The 25,471-nt window shown below is 42.6% G+C and overlaps 1 protein-coding gene and 2 long non-coding RNA genes across 6 annotated transcripts; all 3 read right to left on the reverse strand.

Annotated features, from left to right (window-relative positions):
- Positions 1-80: 80 nt before the first annotated feature.
- On the reverse strand, positions 81-25,439 carry LOC130212633 (uncharacterized). Of its 3 annotated transcripts, none has more exons than XM_056443728.1 (6): positions 20,486-24,136; positions 20,218-20,307; positions 19,601-19,657; positions 18,171-18,260; positions 733-855; positions 81-647 (listed from the first exon to the last, which is right to left on the reverse strand). In XM_056443728.1, exons 1-6 carry the CDS (start codon positions 20,660-20,662, stop codon positions 585-587), a joined length of 600 nt encoding a protein of 199 aa, XP_056299703.1. In that variant the 5' UTR covers positions 20,663-24,136; the 3' UTR covers positions 81-584. The 3 variants fall into 3 exon arrangements, with proteins under 3 accessions (XP_056299703.1, XP_056299702.1, XP_056299704.1); XM_056443727.1 differs by having other exon boundaries at positions 81-650; positions 20,486-24,125; XM_056443729.1 differs by lacking the exons at positions 81-647; positions 733-855 and adding an exon at positions 15,047-16,406 and having other exon boundaries at positions 20,486-25,439.
- Positions 865-6,511, reverse strand: LOC130212635 (uncharacterized). 2 transcript variants are annotated; one of them, XR_008835389.1, is made up of 6 exons: positions 6,398-6,511; positions 5,284-5,356; positions 4,999-5,065; positions 4,753-4,824; positions 2,890-3,000; positions 865-1,692 (listed from the first exon to the last, which is right to left on the reverse strand). It is a non-coding gene; the product is annotated as an uncharacterized LOC130212635 (long non-coding RNA). The 2 variants fall into 2 exon arrangements; XR_008835388.1 differs by lacking the exon at positions 6,398-6,511 and having other exon boundaries at positions 5,284-6,391.
- On the reverse strand, positions 7,255-9,840 carry LOC130212636 (uncharacterized). Its single transcript, XR_008835390.1, has 2 exons — positions 8,022-9,840; positions 7,255-7,748 (listed from the first exon to the last, which is right to left on the reverse strand). It is a non-coding gene; the product is annotated as an uncharacterized LOC130212636 (long non-coding RNA).
- Positions 25,440-25,471: the final 32 nt, after the last annotated feature.

Below are 25,471 nucleotides of genomic sequence, written 5' to 3' on the forward strand. Positions count from 1 at the left end.
CCAGAAGTTAGCATTCTTAGTTTAACCCACACACTATTTGACTTCTTGCAAATCCTATAAATGAGGTTCGATCGCGGAAATCATTTTATTCAACTTTTATTACATTTTCTAACAGAAACATAATTTCTTGAGCTGAAATAATTCTTCGGCCACGCTTTGCAGACTGAATGTAAAGTACACAGCAGAAATACACCAAAATATATGAAACACTCAAATCACTTGTGAAAAAATAGTTTTGTAATTTTAAATAGCAAACAAGAAGACCACCAGTCTATGAATGTGCATGTCCGTCACACAGATACACACACACATGTGCATGAACCTCCCTTCCACTTACACACAAGCTGAACATAAGGCACATTACCCAGTAAAAAAATCATAATCAGCGGAAACAGTCCAATATATATACAATATATATACGATCTAGTGCAAGGTTTTATAAAAAGAAAAACTACTCCCAGAAGTTCGCCAGAGACAGTAAAGTCTGAATATGTGTAAATCATTAAAACTCTGGCACATAGAATCTACGGTATAAATGCACATGGTTATAGTTCCTGGTGACTGACGGCACAAAGCAGAGCTCTCTAGGCTGTGGGTTGACTGGTGACTTCCTCCAGCAGTGGTTTATAGTGTTCTGGGTCTCCCGTCTTCTATTGGGAGAACAATTATATCAGGAAAACTGATGTTTTTTTTAAAAAGGTGCAGAAATATTGTGATTTTCAAAGCGCTCACCTCCTTTTCTCCCTTCACGCCTCCCTTCAGAGCCTTCATCCCCAAGACGGCCGAGCTGATGACGAGGCAGAGCTCCAGGGCCGACAGCACGATCAGCAGAGCGTTCATGCTTCTTAAAAGCATCTGCACACACACACACACACACACACACACACACACACACCAGACTGAGGACCGGGTGGAATAACTATGGAAGTGAGGACCACCCTTTCTGCTATATTTAAAAATAAATGAATGTTGCATTTGAGCACCAGGAAGCTGCCCCACTAAAGTTCCCACCTCAGATTATTTTTATATTAAGAATTCAAATTAAATCAATCCTGACCCAGTTGACCATCAGAGTGAGGACCGTTTCCTAGAGGGCGCTGTTGGGTTCATTTTTTATAATGGAATAGTTGACCATCCTTCTCTCTTATGCTGCAGTTATTATTTTGTATGTGATTATGAAATAATAAATAGGTGTGTCTGGTTTAAAAAGAGTGACCATGTGATGACATCATTAGAGCGCTGCATAAAGGGACAGGTGATTGTTTATGGATATCATTATTGATAGACAAACGTATTATCGTACACTTTCCAAGAAAGATGCAATGAACAGTGTCTCCTGAGTACAGAATTGATTTATTTAAACAATTACTATTATAGAACAATAGGTTGCATGAATTGTTTTCTAATGCATTCACACGGCTTTAGAACACTAACAGTGTTCTCACCCTCAGTCTCTCTCTTCTTCCTCTCTCTCTCTCTTCACAGAACACTAGGTTGCATAAACTGAACACAACTGTCTCTTCTCTCTAATATAATTTGTGGGACGCTTCCCTTCCATCTCGCGTCACAAAGTTGTTGTGTACAAAGTCGTTGTGTACAAAGCTGTTGACTCTGGTTCCATACGACCTGACAGCTGTTTTGTGACAGCGGTCTTTTCCTCGTCCACGTCCTCTTCATGTGTCCTCTGGTGGCCTACAGGAAGTAGAACATGTCACATGACACACAGACCTCAGTAGGGATGGGCATCGAGAACCGGTTCTGTTTTAGAACCGGTTCCAAGTGAACCGATTGTTTGGGATCGTTAGCCAAATTCTTTAACGGTTCTGCGAACGGTCCTCTGTGGCGTTGCGCATGCGCGAACTTTTTTAGTTTCTTCAGACTTTAGCAAACATGGCAACGAGGCAGAAGCGCTCTAAAGTTTGGCTCTATTTCACAAGACAAAATGACAACTACGCCACTTGTAACGTGTGTCAAAAGTCTATTTCGTCGAAGGGAGGAAATACAACTAATATGAAGAAGCATTTGAACACGCATGGAATTAAATTAAAGGAGTGTTATGTGTTCGATGCATGCAGCTCAGCTGACGTCGGCGCTTCATCTCTTTCTGTCCAAGGTAAACTCCTCCAAAGTGATCACAACCACTCACTGTGTGAAGCAATTTGCCTTTATTGTGTGGAGTCGATCAAGTTATCTTCTGTCCCTTCGTTTGAAGCACACATTTTAGCTCCGGCATTGGTCCCATTATCGATCACTTCACGTTTGGATTTAAAGTCCAGTTTTGAGAAATGTTTGATCGTAACGGTATTAATTATTGGAGGGCGTGTGTTATCAGCAAACGTTCGCGTTATCGTGTTAACCCATTATTAAACTGAGCATATCGATTTTTAATCCATTATTAAACTTAGCATATAGCTAGTTTAGCTACAGAATCTTCCATTGTCACCCTACATTGAGGCAGAGGTAGTGTTTGCCTCCCCTCTTAATGTGGCTTTATGTCAGCTCAGCAAATTCAGCGATTTTGTTAGTGCCATTTGTTTCATTGTGTAAACCAGCTTTCACTCTATAAATAATCTCCATTGCCATCCAATTTAGCTGATGAGGTTCAGAGTCAGACCGGTTCAGTAAATGTGTATGTATACATACTGTGTGTGTGCAGCATTATATAAAAGAAAATTAATGTGAATAAACCCGTTTGTGCTCTTTTTTTCACCCCTTGCCCAAAAGAATCGATATGAGAATCGATAAGGAATCGAATCGATAAGCAGGAATCGATAAGGTATCGGAATCGTTAAAATCTTATCAATTCTCATCCCTAGACCTCAGTGTGGATGTGTTCATGCAGACTCTGACACATGACACTACTTTACCATTTCCTTAACATTTCTTTACCATTTCTTTCTCATGTCTTTAGTGTTCTCTTCTCAGCAGCGTTCTCCTGGGCTGTGATCCACAGCTCCACATCCTGCTGGTCCAGGAGAGATGAAGGTTTACAGCATCAGGCTGGAATATAGAAACACACGGTTACTACGGTAACAAGGCCTGGTGTTCTACTCTGGTACTTTAATGTTCATGAATGGACAGGTGAATGTGACGACATGAACAGGTGAATGTGACGACATGAACAGGTGAATGTGACGACATGAACACGTGAATGTGACGACATGAACAGGTGAATGTGACGACATGAACACGTGAATGTGACGACATGAACAGGTGAATGTGACGACATGAACAGGTGAATGTGACTACATGAACACGTGAATGTGACGACATGAACAGGTGAATGTGACGACATGAACAGGTGAATGTGACTACATGGACAGGTGAATGTGACGACATGAACAGGTGAATGTGACGACATGAACAGGTGAATGTGACGACATGAACACGTGAATGTGACGACATGAACAGGTGAATGTGACAACATGAACACGTGAATGTGACGACATGAACAGGTGAATGTGACTACATGAACAGGTGAATGTGACGACATGAACACGTGAATGTGACGACATGAACAGGTGAATGTGACGACATGAACAGGTGAATGTGACGACATGAACAGGTTAATGTGACGACATGAACACGTGAATGTGACGACATGAACAGGTGAATGTGACGACATGAACACGTGAATGTGACGACATGAACAGGTGAATGTGATGACATGAACAGGTTAATGTGACGACATGAACACGTGAATGTGACGACATGAACAGGTGAATGTGACGACATGAACACGTGAATGTGACGACATGAACACGTGAATGTGACGACATGAACAGGTGAATGTGACGACATGAACAGGTTAATGTGACGACATGAACACGTGAATGTGACGACATGAACAGGTGAATGTGACTACATGAACAGGTGAATGTGACTACATGAACAGGTGAATGTGACGACATGAACACGTGAATGTGACGACATGAACAGGTGAATGTGACGACATGAACAGGTGAATGTGACGACATGAACACGTGAATGTGACGACATGAACAGGTGAATGTGACTACATGAACAGGTGAATGTGACTACATGAACAGGTGAATGTGACGACATGAACACGTGAATGTGACGACATGAACACGTGAATGTGACGACATGAACAGGTGAATGTGATGACATGAACAGGTGAATGTGACGACATGAACAGGTGAATGTGACGACATGAACAGGTGAATGTGACGACATGAACACGTGAATGTGACGACATGAACAGGTGAATGTGACGACATGAACACGTGAATGTGACGACATGAACAGGTGAATGTGACGACATGAACACGTGAATGTGACTACATGAACACGTGAATGTGACGACATGAACCGTGAATGATGAACAGGTGAATGTGACGACATGAACAGGTGAATGTGATGACATGAACAGGTGAATGTGACGACATGAACAGGTGAATGTGACGACATGAACACGTGAATGTGACGACATGAACAGGTGAATGTGACGACATGAACAGGTGAATGTGACGACATGAACAGGTGAATGTGACGACATGAACAGGTGAATGTGACGACATGAACAGGTGAATGTGACTACATGAACACGTGAATGTGACGACATGAACAGGTGAATGTGACGACATGAACATGTGAATGTGACGACATGAACAGGTGAATGTGACGACATGAACAGGTTAATGTGACGACATGAACAGGTGAATGTGACTACATGAACAGGTGAATGTGACTACATGAACACATGAATGTGGCTACATAAAAATAACTTACTAGTTTTTTCCCCACCGCCTTCATGCTTCCTCTCCTCTTCCTTCTGAGCCGGGCTTCTTCCTGGACTCTGGTCTACAACAGAAAAGACAAACTTTAGTTGGTGGGAGTTAATAAATAACACCTCAGGTATATTGAATATCAAGGTTTATGTTTAGTATTTGATTGTTCATGAGTGGTTAATTTGTCAATGGCTGACATTACTATCGGACTAGCTGGCTGCTAATAATTAAAAAGAAGACAACGTACCATCAGCCCCCTCCCCGCCTCGCTTCCCGTCCGTGGGACGCCAGTGAAGACGATGTGGGACTTTTAGCTGTAAAGTTAGCAGATTACAATACAAGGGCTTTTGTGAGTGATTATTTTCTCTGGTAAATTGTGAATTTTAATTGGTTAGAGTGTGAATGGAGCTTTTTAATTTTACTGGTATGGCTATTGATTATTTTTTAAGTCACAAAAAGGTTTTACAGATAACCTTTCAAAAAAAGTAAATATAATCCCGAACATGTATTTTTTGTACAGTTCCTCACTCACTCTCCACATCCGAGCCCCGTCCTCATCACTCTGGTCCGGTGTGTCCTGGTGGAGGAGAGGTCAAAACCTCCATCTAAAAAAACAGAGTGGAGTGAAATTTCTATCCAGCGTTGGAAAGGAAAGCCTTCGGGCTCTGAAGCTCCGTCAACCGACCCGTCCCCTCTCTCTCTGTGTGACCCACGCACGAGCTCACGGAGGAGGAAGAGGAAACCCGACTGATTCATCTAGTAGTTTAAACTAGAGGGTTAAAGACGCAGTGACTATGGGCTGCATTGTGGGTACTGGGACAATATGATGACATCATTATGAAGCCTGTCTTCTACCCTAATGGTAGATAGGGCCCCGAGTTCTTTACTTCATTTAATTGTGTTCTTATAACTAACTTATCTCTATGTTATGAGTCTTGGATCCATAGAGTACCTCACAGATATAACTTACTGACTGCTCTACTAATGTAACTACTAAATAAACATAATCACCTTTTTAAAATATTTATTTCTCTGCGATAATCGGGGGCAGAAATACGTTTAAAGTACTAGATGAACCAGTCGGTTTCCTCTTCCTCCTCCTGTGAACTGGTGTGTGATTCACACACAGAGAAAGGCAGCCGGTCGGTGACGCGGTGCGACAGGACTCAAGGAACTTTCACCATGATTTAGATTTTGTGAAAAACACACCCAGTGAAGCCCAGAGCCCACAGGGTTAACCCTTGGAGATAATTAACACACCCAGAAACCAATATAACATTACATACAACAGTGTCCCACTTTTTAAAATAAAAAACAGGAATATTAAGTGTCTTAACTTGTTGTTGCACTATGCTGCATTAAACCAAATAACCTTCTTTCACACTTTTCACTTTGACTGTGATACACAAATACACACACACACCCCAGTAATACTTCTTAACTAAGCCGTCAAACTAAACCTTAAAATAACAAAAGCTAGAATCATGCTCGGCCTGTTGTGCCAGAAAGAGGCAGATATAAAGATATAAAGCAGTGTTATGATTTCTAACAAGCTAACATGGTGTGTTCAGTACCAATGAACCACTAATCACAGGTAAACTATCCTGATAATTACATCATGGAAATATTTTTATATATATTCTTACCTGCTGTGAAACGGAAGGTGGTTGTTCCGGTTGACTCCGATGACGTCTCAGTGGCTCAGTTCTCCTGGAGCCTGGAGGTTCTGCAGGCCCCGGGTCAGGCTTCATGCTGCAGAACTAGGCCTGAAGCAGACGTTCACGTGTCTCAAAGCCGGTGGGGGAGAGGCGGACTCACTCGAGCTTCAGAGCAGCGCAGAGCCGCAGCTGCAGGGGTCGGGGCCTCCTGATGGGCCATCGTTTAAGTCCCCAGCGCAGCGCAGCAGAGACACCTCACTATGAGTTTCACTCTCCGGCCTACAGGCTGGTCTACAGCCTTATGGTGAACGTTTATCATTTATCAGCACAGTTAGTAATTACACAGTTTAATCCCCTGTCATAAGTAAAAGTTCTGCATTCAAAATGACCAAATTAAAAGTTCTACATATATCTTAACCTTTTTAATTATTATGTTATTTTTGCTTCTCTTTTTGATATTTGACCAATATTATTGGACCTTTGAGAACTTACAAAAAATGTCCACACCATTCTTTACTGACTGTTCTGCAGGTTTGGAGTGTTTCTTACAGTGTTGTTGACAATGAATATGCAGTGACAACAGCATATGTGATCATCATTTGGATAGGGTTTGCTGATCTAGCTTTAAATGGCGTAGACATTAATGGGTCCCAAGTAAGAATCTCCGGTCCATTACCTGTAGGGTGACCATATCCATAACTCCAAAAAGGAGGATAGTATGCGGTATTGTTTGAGGCTGTGAATAATTGGACTTTGCCATGCTCCCCTCTACAATACAACGTTGTGTGATTCTACAAGATGTCTGTGTAACAGAATAGGAACAAATAGTCTTGAAGAGTCAAAAAGAGTTTGTTCACAGTATTTGTATTTATTCACATTGTGGTGTTCAAAAACTGACCATTGAGATGAAAAGTGCTGAGTGCCTCAATGCATAACATCCATCCATCCATTGTCATCCGCTTATTCCGGGATCGGGCAGCAGACCCAGCAGGCTGACCCAGATTTCCCTCTCACCTGCAACATTTTCCAGCTCATTCTGGGGGCTCCCGAGGCGTTCAGGCCAGCCGGGAGATAGAATCCCTCCAGCGTGTCCTAAGTCTTCATAACATGACAAGCATAACATTTGTGGACTTAAGATGTCAACATTAAATCACAGGTCACATAAATAATAAAGAGATACATTCATGTTTTAAAAGCATAAAGAAAACCAAACAAATTTGGTTAACATTTAACGGCTCAAAAAGTAAAGATTGTCTAAAGTGCTTCAGTCTCTTGGGGACTTGTGAGCAGCGTCTTCGTGTGCAGCAGGCCACCTCAAGACCAACGGCCTGTTCCTCTCCTGCAGGGACACACAGCAACAAGACTGTTATCAGAATTCACACATCTGTATAGTTTCAAACCCAATGAATATTCATATCATATGTAGCCCATTCATAAAATCAAAATGCTGCATTAGAAACCAATTAGGCTTAAGAACTTCCCAAAGGAAATTAGTATATTTTCTCAATTTAATTCACATCAAACAAACTGCATCATATGGAGTGGCTGCCCTGACACAACATTATGATAGTGTATCTGTTTGGGGAATAAAACATCAGACTAGTGTACTCACTAAATAGTTACTTCTCTATTTGCAATACTGGAGCTAGATCTGGCTGTTGGCCGCCAAAGAGACCTTGATTCTGAAGTCCTTCAGACACGACCTTTGACCCCAGGAGGAGGTAAACAGTCCATGCCCCACCTCTTGTACTTCATGGTGCCCATCTGTTACTGTCCCTAACACATTAAACACATGTAATAAAACAACTGTTATAAGGTCATAATCTGACAAAAATCACTCATATTCACTATTTATAGCTTGACTGTCTAGAAATGGGTTAACATTCTCTCTGAATCACTGTATTGTGTTATACAACATTAAACAAAGTCCTAAGCTGTATTGCCGTATTTTTAAAGACAATACACGAAGTATGTCTTGTTACTGCAGAGGGTATATGTCAAGAAATGCTCATTTCATATGAATTTTAGTTTCTCCAGGAACCTTATGATTAAATATGGTGACTCCATTTTTCATGCCGTAATTTCACTCATTTTACTAAGTCCTCCACAAACAACAAGCATGTAATCACCAAGCACAACCACTCAAGCATAGCATGTGTGAGTTTCATCAACTTACCATGTTTAGTTTAGTTGTTTGGACCCAAATTGTCGAGCCGAGCTGCAAAATCGTCTTTTCCGGGACTCGGAAAATAGAAAATCTGGATTGTTCGGCCTAAATCCGGACGTCTGGTCACCCTAATTACCTGAGCTCACTCAGTTAGCAGGGCTCTCAAGTTTTGAAGACAGGCAAGCGTGACATTTCCATCAGCACCCGATGCTCACCTGTGTGAGCATCGCAGCTGAGCGTTGCGCGCGCCGGCATCGAGCCGAGAGTTGTTGCCGGGGTGGGGGGGCTAGTGACTATTTTTTTGCTCCATCCCGATGCGCGCAGACCGGCGTCTGAGCTCTGCAGCGGACCAATCGATCGGCGTATTGAGCACCCCTGCATTCAAGCATTAAATAGCCGAGAGGTTTTTTCAGCGTGAGGAATTCGATGTATGGCGGGAGTGCGTGAGATAAGACCGAATTGCGTGAGTCTCACGCTCAATGCGTGAGACTTGAGAGCCCTGAGTTAGTGTTTGGCTAATGTAAGGTCAGCTCAATGGTAAAGCAATAGGGGTGTATTTTTTACTGGTGAGGTATAGGGGTGCAACGGATCAAAAAACTCACGGTTCGGATCGTTCCTCGGATCAGAGTCACGGATCGGATCATTTTTCGGATCAGCAAAAAAAAAAATAAAAAAAAATAGACAAGACAAATAAACATGTTTTGTCTTTTTGTTTATTAACACTTTTAAATTATTCAATTGAAATATATAAAATCAACTTAAAGTGTACAATTAACATCTTCTTTTCAACATAATCAATGAAAAACAACTTAAAGTGCAACATAAAAAGGCATATCTCCTTCCTTTAAACATGGACCAATGACCATTAATAAAAAACAAATTAAAGTGCAACATAAGAAGGCACATCATCTTCCTTGAAACAAGAGCATTATTATCAAAGAAGAATTAAAGAAAGAAAACAAAGCATACATGAGCTTATAATTTTAAATTCATTTTCAAAAAGACAAGGGTGTCTACATTGTCTGGGGAGAGTGTGGACCTCTTTGCAGTCACTATGTCCCCTGCTGTTGAGAACACTCTCGGAAGGAACTGAAGAGCCTGGCACAGCGAGATAGCATCTTGCCATCTTAGCAATATGAGGGTATTTAAACTCATTGCTTTTCCACCATGTCAGTGGATCACCATCCACTGCAATGCCGCTTGCTGCCAGGTAGAATGCCACCTCCTCTTTGATGTCAGCAGGAGTCTTGCTGTCCATGTCTTTGCTGGCAAGGTCTCTCCAAAAGCTCTGCCAACGACTTCTTTTGTGGAGGAGATGTGTCCAAGTTTGCTCCTGTTGGCTCTGCAGCTTGACCCTGCAGAAAAGAATAGGTCATTAATTAAACCTATTATTTATTTTCATGTTTCATAAACATGAAAATGCGGCAATAACATTAAATGAATGCCATTATTACTGAAAATAAAAATGTATGAAGATTTAAATTGATCATTTTAAAATAATGTTTTTTCCTTTACCTCATCACAGTCTTCAGTGGCCAGACTGCTCACAATCTCAGTGGTGAGGTCACTGTATGTCCTCTGGCGTAGGTCAGGGTCTATGCGAGACAGGGACTTAAACCTTGGATCCAGGGCAGTAGATCTGTGGAGGTAGTCCTGTAGAGTAGGGGGTGAAGTGTATCTGGGCTTCAGGTCCTCTCTAATGGCAGTCTTGACATCTTGAGTGATGGTGCTGTCTTCCACACTTGGAGCCATGGATTGTAGAATCCTTGTTTTCAGCGGAAGGATCATTGACACAGATGGTAACGTTTCAGTGCTCAGCAGAGATGTAACAGTTTTAAGGGGTTTAAGCACCTGGAGGACCTCCTCTGCCACTCTCACATCATCATCAGAAAGGGTTATGATGTCTTTGACATTTTCTTTAGGGTCTTGTCGGTCAATGCAGAGTATATAGCTGCCTGCTGCTCCAGATAACGCTCTAACATATCATAAGTGGAGTTCCACCTTGTTGGGACATCATGTATGAGCTTATGAGTAGGCAGCTTTAGCATTTCTTGCCTTGTCTTAAGCACATGAGCAGCTGTTGTGCTTCTGTGGAAGTAGGAAACCACCTTCCTGATCCTCCCAAGGAGGCGGTCCATCCTATTGACTGAGATTCCTTCTGTGATGCCAAATTTACTACATGTGCAAAGCACCCTATCTGTGGGCCCAGTCCTGCCTCATTCACTGCATTTATTTGATTTTGGCATTATCAGTTGTGACTGGGATATTAGTAGTGGGCCTCTTTATCTTCCATTCCTCCACTGCTTGTGTCAGTACCTGCAAGGTGACTGCCTGTGTGACTTCCGAGGGCGTGTCTGCAGCACCGGACTTCTCATCTCCCAGTCTGCTGTGATGAAGTGAGCGGTTATTGTCACATAGCTCACCGTTCCCCTCGACGTTCACCCGCCTGTTGTGAGTGCAACAGAGGGTGCTACAGCCAGCTCATCCACCACCTTTTCTTCTCCTGCTCATACAGACCTGGCACAATATTATCGCTGAAGTGGGTGCGCGACGGATGTCGTAACGTGGCTCGGCACGTTCAGCATGTGTTTGAATCCATGTTTTGCACAACGGAATATGGCCTCATGTCAGCACCTATAAACAGACCGATAGCGTTTGTAATTGCTTTAGCCCGGTCTGATTGTGGAGGAAGGGCTGCTTAAATGCCGCGGTGATGAGCGGTTGTTGAGCCGCTTCGGTTTCACTCCCGTCAGTGAAACACCGGGGTGATGTCGCTGTAAATGCGTGGCCATGCTCGATGTGTTTCCACTGTTGTATGACTTTCTTGTGCCACAGTGCCTACACACCGTCACGGTTTTATCCACCAACCTCTTTCCTTCTGAATTCAATTTGACAGGGAAGCCAAAATGCTCCCAAACAGGGGATTTCCATGTGGGGCGTTCTAGTTCTTCTGTTCCTCCGCTCGCCATGACCACGCTGTGTTGCAGGTTTTTCTTTATGTTAGCAATCGCTATGTCAGCCACGTGTTACGGCTGTGTGTGAACTGAGCATGCGCACAATTTTTTTTTCTTCATAAATCAATCCGCGGATCATGCGCGTGCCGAACCGAAATAGATGATCCGAACGGATCACGGATCAATGATGATCCGTTGCACCCCTAGTGAGGTATTGTGAAGGCACGTATGACACCAGGAACCAGCTGATACCATAGATAGAGGATACGGAGATGGAAGAGGGCCACAGACTCAGACTAACTTTAGTGGACACTTAACTACATTATGACCCTTACCAAAAGTTTCCAACCTCAATATGGCTGTGAGAAAGTTCCCATGTCCAGTTCACCAAGCTATACAGAACCACTATATAAACCAACAAACTCATGGAAGGGCCTCTGAGCAGCAGACCCATCAAGATGTTAAACTGAACCAATGTACTACAAACCCTGCACTGTAGCTCCTGAGAGAAGCAGCATGAAGCATTTTATGTACGAGTTCTGAAGTCATGAAGACTTGTTAGCTGAGTTGTATGAGAGCAGCTAGCACTTTAACGTAGCTACACAATGCTATATATAATCTCTAAACCACTGACTCCCACAGCAAGTCATGGGATTATGTTGCATCATTAAAAACGTGTTTTATTGTGTTCTGTGATGAACAAAGCTATACACATTTACACTGAATGATACCGCTATGGAGGGGGATTAGTGGCTACCATAGGCCTGCTAGCCTCTCTAGCAGGAGACAGTTAGCTGTTCAAATACAATGAGGTTACCAAGTCTGTGTTGACCTGCTAAGATGGTCACTCTGTTTCGTGGTCACGTTGTTGAGATGGTCACTCACTCTGTTACGTGGTCACGTTGTTGAGATGGTCACTCACTCTGTTACGTGGTCACGTTGTTAAGATGGTCACTCACTCTGTTTCGTGGTCACGTTGTTGAGATGGTCACTCACTCTGTTATGTGGTCACGTTGTTGAGATGGTCACTCACTCTGTTACGTGGTCACGTTGTTGAGATGGTCACTCACTCTGTTATGTGGTCACGTTGTTGAGATGGTCACTCACTCTGTTGCGTGGTCACGTTGTTAAGATGGTCACTCACTCTGTTACGTGGTCACGTTGTTGAGATGGTCACTCACTCTGTTATGTGGTCACGTTGTTGAGATGGTCACTCACTCTGTTACGTGGTCACGTTGTTGAGATGGTCACTCACTCTGTTACGTGGTCACGTTGTTGAGATGGTCACTCACTCTGTTACGTGGTCACGTTGTTGAGATGGCCACTCACACTGTTACGTGGTCACGTTGTTGAGATGGTCACTCACTCTGTTACGTGGTCACGTTGTTGAGATGGTCACTCACTCTGTTACGTGGTCACGTTGTTGAGATGGTCACTCACTCTGTTTCGTGGTCACGTTGTTGAGATGGTCACTCACTCTGTTTCGTGGTCACGTTGTTGAGATGGTCACTCACTCTGTTACGTGGTCACGTTGTTGAGATGGTCACCACTCTGTTACGTGGTCACGTTGTTGAGATGGTCACTCACTCTGTTACGTGGTCACGTTGTTGAGATGGTCACTCACTCTGTTACGTGGTCACGTTGTTGAGATGGTCACTCACTCTGTTACGTGGTCACGTTGTTGAGATGGTCACCACTCTGTTTCGTGGTCACGTTGTTGAGATGGTCACCACTCTGTTACGTGGTCACGTTGTTGAGATGGTCACTCACCTGTTACGTGGTCACGTTGTTGAGATGGTCACTCACTCTGTTACGTGGTCACGTTGTTGAGATGGTCACTCACTCTGTTTCGTGGTCACGTTGTTGAGATGGTCACTCACTCTGTTACGTGGTCACGTTGTTGAGATGGTCACTCACTCTGTTACGTGGTCACGTTGTTGAGATGGTCACTCACTCTGTTTCGTGGTCACGTTGTTGAGATGGTCACTCACTCTGTTTCGTGGTCACGTTGTTGAGATGGTCACTCACTCTGTTACGTGGTCACGTTGTTGAGATGGTCACCACTCTGTTTCGTGGTCACGTTGTTGAGATGGTCACTCACCTGTTACGTGGTCACGTTGTTGAGATGGTCACTCACTCTGTTACGTGGTCACGTTGTTGAGATGGTCACCACCTGTTACGTGGTCACGTTGTTGAGATGGTCACTCACTCTGTTACGTGGTCACGTTGTTGAGATGGTCACCACTCTGTTACGTGGTCACGTTGTTGAGATGGTCACACTCTGTTTCGTGGTCACGTTGTTGAGATGGTCACTCACCTGTTACGTGGTCACGCTTGTTGAGATGGTCACCACTCTGTTACGTGGTCACGTTGTTGAGATGGTCACCACTCTGTTACGTGGTCACGTTGTTGAGATGGTCACCACTCTGTTACGTGGTCACGTTGTTGAGATGGTCACCACTCTGTTACGTGGTCACGTTGTTGAGATGGTCACCACCTGTTACGTGGTCACGCGTTGTTGAGATGGTCACTCACTCTGTTACGTGGTCACGTTGTTGAGATGGTCACTCACCTGTTCGTGGTCACTGTTGAGATGGTCATCACCTGTTGCATGGTCACGTGTAGCCCAGATGGTCACCACTCTGTTACGTGGTCACGCTTGTTGAGAAGGTCAGCAAACATCTGAAAAGTGTCTCTGTGTGTCTTGAAGTCTGCACCAAACCTGTGATCTCATTTCTCCTGTAGCTTTACAATTTACACCAGCATACTTATCTCCACTGAATGTTGTGCAGACACTAGTCGGGTGTAGCTCAGTGGGGAGAGTCCTGTAACCATAAGGTCCCCGGTTCGATCCCCGCTCTCCCCATAGTTCATGTTGAACTGTCCTTGAGCGAGACACTGAACCCAGTTGCTTCCTCACTCACTGCAGCACACTGCTCCTTAAAAATCGTGAGTGTGACAAAAATCGTGGGGTTGGGGGCCACAAACTATTGTCTGCGAGTTTGAGATCCCTGCTTTACACCCACTTACATCTAATAAAAAGAGTAATTAGATTTTTTTTTAACTCAATTTATAATATTTGTGTATATCAACATGATATTTAATAAATACTATTGATGTTTAAATATGATGGAAAATATACAGCAGGATCGGAAATACCAACTGTTGATAACAAAATCACAGTATATTGCTGACCAATTCAAGTGTGCACTTAATGTCCTCTATCCCGAAAGGTAACACTGACTGAAACCTTATTGATACACAATCTGACCTGTGATGATAATAGTCATTCCTCACATCTCAGTTATACATGAAGACCTCAATTTTGAATTAAAAATAAGGTGCAGTTTACTTTTAAAGTAGATATCAGGAAGGTTTTAAAATAGTTTCAAATGTAAAGCAATTATTATTATTTTATATTAAGTAAAAAAGCTACATTTAATGTACTAAAATAAAAATATATAATTTATTAAAAATAAATAATACATTATAATTTTTTAAAAATATATATTGTATTTCATTTAACTAAAACAACCTAGTAACTCTCCTTTTCTATTGTAAACATTGCTTTGGGCTAATACATAGGACATTCCGATAGGGGGCGATAAAGAGCAGAATCGTGAAATCCACTAGGGGGCGATAAAGAGCAGAAGTGTGTGTACGGTGTACACACACTACAAACACGTCAACATTTTTTTTCTGTTTACTATCTTTCTGAGGTCCAAGCTGAAACTTTGAGAGAAGCATTTTACCACCCTCTAGAGCAGGGGTGGGCAAACTTTTTGACCTGTGGGCCACAATCGGTTCTAAAATGTGACAGAGGGGCCGGGCCAGGAGCATTTGGACACGCAATGTAATTTATTAAACTGGAGATTGCGTCTGTTTTTTATACATTTCAATTTAAGGTGCAAAGTTAAAGTAATCAACATTTACTGGAAAGAGATCAATGGAATCACTTTCAACATTTAAAACAAATTATTACCCAACGAAATACTCAAGCTCAATAATTTCTAATTGTTTTAAACCCAGCAAAATAATGGACGGATTGTCCTGAGAGATAGACTGTATTAAATATCCTGCCTGCAGCAGAAACTAGAAAGTGATCTTTAAATTGAGGGCGATGTGCGGCGTTATCTGGTCAGCATGTGTATGAACCCCGTCACAAACAAACCGACAGCGCTTTACTCGAGAAAATATGACCCTAAAGCTGACAATTGAAGTTCGATTTTTAAAAATTATTCATATCTCTTCTGAAAACACACCTTTACTCATGTGGACGAACTGTTTTGGTGTTTGAAATTGGTTTACCAAAGGTCATAGGTTCACAAAAGCAGTGAAATATCTTTATACAATGCTAGATACATGTAATTGCACCTGTCCATCCTGGAGAGGGATCCTCCTCTGTTGTTCCTGATCCGATGTGAGGTCAAAGGTCAGGGATGTCTATATGCACAGATTGTAAAGCACTCCGAGACAAATTTGTAATTTGTGAAATTGGGCTCTACAAATAAACTGTATTGAATAAATGAGGAAAACCAAATTTTGTATTAACATTTTTTTTGTAAAAATGATGTGGTCTGTCACATTCACCAAAATGATAAAGATGGGACTGAGAAATGACTTCATATAGCAGATAAAGTTTCATGGGGTGTGTGCAAAAAAAAAAAGACCATTACATTTTTTATATGTATTGTACATTAAAAAAAAAATTCTACATTATATACATGTTGAGAAATAGAAAACAGAACACAACTATTGACAGACTATTTACAATATAGCTTCACTATAATAACATCATGTTATCGTGTCACGAAACCTCTTTGCTGGCCGGGCAGGTGGAGCTGCAGGTTGAGCTGCAGGCGCTGGTGAATCCTCTCTGTAAAATACAAGACTAGTCAGCACCGCGCGCACGTTACGGACACCGGGACGGACACCGTGACACGTAACGTGTAGTAAAGACTCGTACCCGGTGCAAGTGGCTCTCTTCTGGCTGTGTGTTCCTCCTCGTGGCTCTGCAGCCCCTCCAGGCTCCGCGCTGCTCGCCAAAATCACTGCAGCTGTTTCTAAATGAGCCGCACCTGTGTGGTGGGCGGGTCCTTTGTGATTTACTGAGTGTTCATTGGTTGTTTTTTTTCACAAAATGTTGACAGACAAACGGATTGACAAATCATGGTGAAGGGTTTTATGTGACGAGTACTTTCCGCGCCAACGCACACCGGAAGTAAACAAAGTCGCGATTTGGACAAGTTCGGCGGGCCGGATTAAAAAGCCTAACGGGCCGGATGTGGCCCGCGGGCCGTAGTTTGCCCATGTCTGCTCTAGAGACCATATCAGTGAAAACAAAGTGAGGACCGGCCTAAATGTCCTCACTTTGTGTTTTGGTCCTCACTCCAAAGGTTAAAAACTCGCGCTTGTCCTCAGTTTGATGCCAGTGCAGACACACACACACACACACAAAATTGTTAACATAACTGCAGTGAGTCGTCAGTGATGTAATGTAATACCGCAAAAATAAGACGATTTTTTTGATAACTAACATAAAATGTTTCCATAGATGCGAGAAAACAATATTACTTTTAAAGAGACAGAACATCATAACCAGAAGGCCTTTGGTTTCTTGGATTAATACACTGTGCGTCCACTAATGTTCTATCGATATTGTTTTTCCTGGATGAAATGTCAGATATTGTAAAACAAGTTTATATCAGGGTTCATACACATGTTGATGGGTTTCTAGGACTGTAAACCAAATGTCCATGACCAAAAACATTGTGAAGGCTCGGTCAATACATCAGTAATTAATATACCTTAAATAACAAATGAATTAGACAATAGTTTGATTCAAAGAATACATATTCTGCAGCACGGTGGCTCAGTGGTTAGCACTGTCGCCTCACAGCAAGAAGGCCCTGGGTTCGAATCCCGGTCGTCCCGGTCATTCCAGGTCCTTTCTGTGTGGAGTTTGCATGTTCTCCTCGTACCTGCGTGGGTTTCCTCCGGGTACTCCGGTTTCCCCCACCATCATAAAAACATGCACCGCAGCCTCACCCCGGTTCGTATGGATGTGAATGAATGTTGGTGGTGGTCGGAGGGGCCGTAGGCGCAGATTGGCTGCCACGCTTCCGTCAGTCTGCCCCAGGGCAGCTGTGGCTACTGATGTAGCTTACCACCACCGGTATGACTGTGTGTGTATGACTACTGGACTCTGAACTGTAAAGCGACTTCGAGTGTCTTGAGAAGCGCTATATAAAATAAATGATTATTATTATTATTATTATTATATTTGTATACATGTTTATTCTTTTAATCAAACTGCGTAAATGAACGTATGAATATAACAATTTTCCATGACTTTTCCAAAACGTTTGGGATTACATTTTTTTCAAGGACTTTTCCAGTCCTGGAAATAACAATTTTAAAATTCCATGACTTTTCCAAGTTATCCATGACCGTACGAACCCTGTTATGAATAGATATAAATAAGGCACAATGTCCATGAGGTGATGTCTTTATTCGACCAAGAGAGTCAGAAAACCCCAAAATGTTCAATCGCATACATTTTTGGGGATTCTGTTTTTTCCACTCATCCGTTGTACAAATTGTATAATTTGATGGCTGGAAAGAGTTTTTCCACACTTACCACAGCCAGTGCTTTGCCCTCATGTGCTCCTCCCCGGGGAGATGCAATCGTGGTTGTCTGTCCTACGTTCAGGATCACATTGGCGATGACCTACGAGGAAACAACACAAAACACATGACAGGGTTCATCCTCATGACCAATGAACAGGTTCATCCACATGACCAATGAACAGGTTCATCCTCATGACCAATGAACAGGTTCATCCACATGACCAATGAACAGGTTCATCCTCATGACCAATGAACAGGTTCATCCTCATGACCAATGAACAGGTTCATCCACATGACCAATGAACAGGTTCATCCATCCACATGACCAATGAACAGGTTCATCCTCATAACCAATGAATAGGTTCATCCACATGACCAATGAACAGGTTCATCCTCATGACCAATGAACAGGTTCATCCTCATGATCAATGAACAGGTTCATCCACATGACCAATGAACAGGTTCATCCTCATGACCAATGAACAGGTTCATCCACATGACCAATGAACAGGTTCATCCTCATGACCAATGAACAGGTTCATCCACATGACCAATGAACAGGTTCATCCTCATGACCAATGAACAGGTTCATCCTCATGACCAATGAACAGGTTCATCCACATGACCAATGAACAGGTTCATCCATCCACATGACCAATGAACAGGTTCATCCTCATAACCAATGAATAGGTTCATCCACATGACCAATGAACAGGTTCATCCTCATGACCAATGAACAGGTTCATCCACATGACCAGTGAACAGGTTCATCCACATGACCAATGAACAGGTTCATCCACATGACCAATGAACAGGTTCATCCTCATGACCAATGAACAGGTTCATCCTCATGACCAATGAACAGGTTCATCCTCATGACCAATGAACAGGTTCATCCACATGACCAATGAACAGGTTCATCCACATGACCAATGAACAGGTTCATCCTCATGACCAATGAACAAGTTCATCCACATGACCAATGAACAGGGTTCATCCTCATGACCAATGAACAGGTTCATCCACATGACCAATGAACAGGTTCATCCTCATGACCAATGAACAGGTTCATCCACATGACCAATGAACAGGTTCATCACATGACCTATGAACAGGTTCATCCACATGACCAAGGAACAGGTTCATCACATGACCTATGAACAGGTTCATCCACATGACCAATGAACAGGTTCATCCACATGACCAATGAACAGGTTCATCCACATGACCAATGAACAGGTTCATCCACATGACCAATGAACAGGTTCATCCACATGGTGTGTATGCATACAGACTATTCTAGATCAGAGTCCTCCTTTTAGGCAGGGACTCAATCCCAAATTCCACTTCTGGCTAAATTCTCCTCTGTTGTATTAATCTTTATTCAAATAAGAATACTACTTGATGACAATCAAATAAAAATGAGGAGCAACATCTCACCAGACATGGACTCGGCCACTTCTCGGACAAAACGCCAACGATGCCAAACAAAATATTCTAGAGAGAGAAAAGACAAACAGAAATGTAAAGATCAGTCCTCCAGAACACAAACGGGTCATACGTGTCGCTTCCAGTATGTTTTCACTCATATCTTGTTGTGGCAGCTGTCTCCAATTTGGCCTCGGCTGCTGGTGATTGGCAATCAGTCAGCAGCCGAGGCCGCCCTCATAAAAGGGCTCAGTGGAGAGTGGAGAGGAGAGTGAGCAGAGGTGCAGTGTTGCGGTCTGCTCGGTGTGTGTGTTGCCGAAATAAAGAGTGTTTCTAAACGGAACCTTGGTCTCTTTGGTCATGGCTGATCCTTGGAGCTTTTGGGGGAAACCCACGGGTCGCGGCGTGAGACCTGCTACACTTGTATTTGACCCAATACCTCAATATCACTTCTATGACAATATTTCAGGGTTTGACTAGTCACCGGTAATGTGGATAAAATAACGAATTTAGAGCGAATAAAGGAACAGCAAGATCCCTTTTTACGGGTAGATTTCTTTACACTTCACACTTTGCAAGTGAGTTTGGGGTAAGTGTAAAAGAACAAGTGCAAATATTCTCTCGCTTACCAATGCTCCGATCCACCAAGACCCCCCGTGGCTGCAGAGAAGGATCACTCCGAGGCCGATGTTGAGCAACCCGACCATAATGTGCATCGCCTGCAGAGGAGGAAACACGGCGTGAACCACGACAAACACCTGCACGCTAGGACTGCAGTAACGATGATTGAGTGGGGAAACGAGACTAAATATGTGTTGTTTTAATGCAATGTAGCATACAAGCTTTTAAGCAGAAGTCAACAGAGCAACTTAAGACATCATTAAGCTTGCAACTCACCCCCAGTGCTGACTGGGCCTTTCTCTGGACCGTCTTCAGGTGCTGAGACACAGAGCAGCACACCGGGCTGTAGCAAAGGCCTTTGAGGATTTGGCACAGTGGAGGGAGAACACTTTGGGGGTCAGAGATCATGGTGAACACGGTCACCCCATCGGCCTTGGTCATGGTCACAGACATCCTGCTGGCTGCTGCGGGCTGAAAGAGACAAGACAGTATCGAAATTACAAATATATAATATATATATCATTAAGTTGACTTCAACGCCTCTTTAAAAATAGTTTAAATAGCATGGCTGTTGTATTCGTACTGTATTAGTTTGAGCTATTAAAATGGTTTAACCTCTTCCACTCCACTGAGGACGCCGGCGTCCTTAAGACCCTCCCCTTCCCTTTAAACGGCTTGCTCACGCAGACCACATCAATAAACATGGGCATGTTTGGTATCCCAGCATTCAACACATCCTCATCTTTGCAAAGAACATATACATTTCAGAGCTGCCAACTTTTCAAAAAACCTTGGAGTGAGATTTTGTCGGGGGTGACCAATATGTTGCCGCGCACGCAGCTACAAACGTTGGTGGCTCAAATATCAGGAATCTTGATTTAATTTGGCGTTGTACCCATGTTGTACCCATGTTGTACCCTGCACTCTGGCCTGGCAAAGGTCTTTTACGAGACATCTTTGCTACCTTAAAGAATTAAAATGTTTTTTAATAACTCTACTTTCATTTACAAATACATGCCTAACTCTATTGCACAAATGTCCTGTCTTTATGTTAAATTCTTTATAATACATCTTACTTGTTCAAAGTGCTGTTTTGAATTTTTTTGAGAGGGTCCTTTTCCTAGGCCTGTAAATAAAGTGATAAATGCTATGTGGGCAGCCTTAACAAACAATGCTCTGATGTGTTGAGCATGCAGGATACCAAGAGGTTAACAAGGTGCTCTCCTGCTGCTTGTTATGACAGCTGAGTTTACATTCACCACACAAAATCACACGCACAAACACAACACATTATTTCAAGATTTAAAGTTTAAGAGAGTGAGAACTTAATTGAACCACATGTCATTAACAGGGCTCTTAAGTTTTGAAGACAGGCAAGAGTGACATATCTATCCAGGATGCTTTATTTTCATTGGTTGCTGGATCTTACCCAGATAGGTTTTTTTCTGATTGGCTGATAAGTGGCAACTCGCAGCAGAACTCCAGGGGAGCGCTTGATTCCTTCACGGTGAGGGCAGCGCGGCTCATGTTGGCGCGCTGCGGCACATTAAAACATTAAATAGCCGAGAGTTTTTTCAGCGTGAGAAATACGAGGTGTGGCGGGAGTGCGTGACTTAAGACCGAAATGCGTGAGTCTCACGCTCAATGCGTGACACTCTGGATCCTGCATTAACACACCAGTCTCTGCTCGTTGTGTCTGTTTGAAAATCTTCTTCTGTTGCTAACTCCGGGACTCTGGGGTAAATAGGATGTCTATGGAGCGAACAGGTTTACAGATGCGCTCCTTAGCGCCATCTATCGTCGCGGAGTTTGAAAAGAAACCAACGCGCCTCGGCCCAAAATCAGAATTTCTTTTGCCGTGAGAAATTGGTTGTGTGGCGTGAGAGCGTGAAAACATGCAAAAGCGTGTGTCACACGGCGAAACCGTGAGAGTTGGTAGCTCTGACATTTTCTTTTATTTCGTAATAATTTTTCACAAGAGGAGCCCAAACACACAATGTCTAAAGTCGCGATAAATGCAGCAAGTCGGGTCTTGCAACATTTCGACGGAGAAAACGTACAGAATACACTTTCTAAGTAGATGTATTTGCGGAGGTATTAGCGGAAGTACTAGCGGAAGTTAGCAAAGAGCTAGCGGAATCAGAAAAGGTAAAAAGTTTTACAAAAAAACTTGTTTTTTGGTGGGCTGTCTTCCCTGACAGTAACGTGTTGAAGCCAGGAGACCGCGCTGTCTTTGCCGGGCCATGAACACGGTGATTTGCTCCGTTTTTGTTTGACTACATTTTATTAGTAACAGTTAGGTTAGACTGTCAATCCCTTCGTCTACTCTAGAGGAGACTTACGGCTTTCTAACGACGTGTTGCATATGCAAATTGAGTCACACGTAACGGAACTCCTCTGAAATACGTGGGCGCAGCCAGTCTTCTCCTTACAGAATATATATGTTCATGTATAGAAATATATGTTCATACATACATATATATTCAGAGCTGGCAACTTTTCAAAAAACCTTGGAGTGAGATTTTGTCGGGGGTGACCAACATTTTGCCGCGCACTCAGCCACACACGTTGGTGGCTATAATATCAGGAAATTTGAATAAATGTGGCGTTGTGCCCATGTTGTACCCTGCATTCTGGCCTGGCAAAGGTCTTTTACGAGACATCTTTGCTACCTTAAAGAATTAAAATGTTTTTTAATAACTCTACTCTCATTTACAAAAACATGCCTAATTCTATTGCACAAATGTCCTGTCTTTATGTTAAATTCTTTATAATACATCTTACTTGTTCAAAGTGCTGTTTTGAAATTTTTTGAGAGGGTCCTTTTCCTAGGCCTGTAAATAAAGTGATAAATGCTATGTGGGCAGCCTTAATAAACAATGCTCTGATGTGTTGAGCATGCAGGATACCAAGAGGTTAACAAGGTGCTCTCCTGCTGCTTGTTATGACAGCTGAGTTTACATTCACCACACAAAATCACACGCACAAACACAACAAATTATTTCAAGATTTAAAGTTTAAGAGAGTGAGAACTTAATTGAATCATTAACAGGGCTCTTAAGTTTTGAAGACAGGCAAGAGTGACATATTTATCCAGGATGCTTTATTTTCATTGGTTGCTGGATTAAATCTTACCCAGATAGGTTTTTTTCTGATTGGCTATTGTGTAGCCCATTTCTTTTTTCTGATTGGCTGATAAGTGGCAACTCGCAGCAGAACTCCAGGGGAGCGCTTGATTCCCCACGGTGAGGGCAGCGCGGCTCATGTTGGCGCGCTGCGGCACATTAAAACATTAAATAGCCGAGAGTTTTTTCAGCGTGAGAAATACGAGGTGTGGCGGGAGTGCGTGACCTAAGAACGAAATGCGTGACTGTCAGTTTGAAAACAAACCAACGCGCCTCGGGCCAAAATCAGAATTTCTTTTGCCGTGAGAAATGCAGGGCTCTCAAGTCTCACGCATTGAGCGTGAGACTCACGCATTTCGGTCTTATCTCACGCACTCCCGCCACACATCGAATTCCTCACGCTGAAAAAACCTCTCGGCTATTTAATGCTTGAATGCAGGGGTGCTCAATACGCCGATCGATTGTTCCGCTGCAGAGCTCCGACGCCGGTCTTGCGCGCATTGGGATGGAGCAAACCCCCCGTCAACAACTCTTTTCGGCTCGATGCCGGCGCGCGCAACGGTCAGCTGTATCGGGTGCTGATGGAAATCTCACGCTTGCCTGTCTTCAAAACTTGAGATCCCTGGAAATTGGTTGCGTGAGAGCGTGTGAAAACATGCAAAAGCGTGTGTCACACGGCGAAACCGTGAGAGTTGGTAGCTCTGTATATTTGTGTGTGTATATATATTATGTAGTATATACGTATATATACGACATATATATGTCACTATGTGTGTATATATATATCTATATATATGTCGTATATATTTATATGTATATATTATTTAGCAATACATCTGCTCTACTTGGAGTAAAAGTTATATTTTGCAGTGAAATTACAGTTCTTTACATTGATATATGTTGAAACATATCAACATGTAAAGGAAAACACCTTCAGTGTCTTATAATATCATTTGGGTACCATGTGTGCATTTGGAGTCTGCAAATGTCCTTTTTGGAGCTCCGCCTGGATCTTTTCATGAAAAACAATGTAGGATGGTCATACTTTGTCCTGTCCTCTTCAAATTTGAAGCAGGTGTTTAGTACTAGTGCAGTTACACACATATACTGTCCTTTTCCTGTACAGATACAGTCACAGGCAGTTATTTATACTGAAATATACTTTTTTATTTTAGGCGGACAAAAATCTTACATTTTTACTGACTTCAAAGGCCCACTGCTCTGTTTCTGTATGACCTAAAGGATTTTTGACACTTTCACAAGTAATCACAAGGGTAATCTTTCTAGAAAGCCTTCATTGATAAATGTATTTAGAGGGGTTCAGAAACTACAGCCATTTTAATTTCGTCAGATCATTTTAGGCGTTTTTGCTCGAAAATCAATACCGCTTCATGCTCATTTGGGTCACGGGGCGCTGGACAGGTCAGAGGTCATCTCAGGGCACATATAGAGACAGACAACCACTCACTCTCACATTCACACCTATGGGACATTGGGACATCAATTAGCCTGACTGTGGGAGGAAGCCGGAGAACCCGGAGGGAACCCACTGCCACGGGGAGAACATGCAAACTCCACACAGACGGACCGCCCAGACCGGGAATTGAACCCACGGCCCTCTTGCTTCATTTAGATGTGCAGTTTACAGAAGAAAGCCCTTTTATATTAGTCAAGTGGTTTATATTATGTGGCAAAAATACTTTACAGTTAAAAAATCGTATCAAACATCTGGAATTATTCTTGAAGCAAAGACACAAATTGATAGCTACAGGTGACATGAAACGGCACGACACATGTTTAGCTATAAGTAATGTCTGAATTTTGCTGATTTTAAATTAAACACATGAATATTTACAGAAAAGAGGTTATAATCTGTTCTATACATCTTGATATTTGATCATTATGAACACACTGATAAAGGCAGATTGACAATACTATTATTACCTTCGCATTGAAAATGCCGGAAGGTTATGTTTTGATCGCCGTGTATTTATTTATTTATTTATTTATTTGTATGCGTGTTATTCGCAAAACTCAAAAAGTATTGAACCGAATCGCATGAAATTTGGTGGGATGATTGTTTATTATCCGGGGACCAGTTGATTAGATTTTGGGATCGATCGGGTCAAAGGTCAAA

Source organism: Pseudoliparis swirei, chromosome 22 (genome assembly GCF_029220125.1).
Source record: "Pseudoliparis swirei isolate HS2019 ecotype Mariana Trench chromosome 22, NWPU_hadal_v1, whole genome shotgun sequence".
Taxonomy (NCBI): Eukaryota; Metazoa; Chordata; class Actinopteri; order Perciformes; family Liparidae; genus Pseudoliparis; species Pseudoliparis swirei.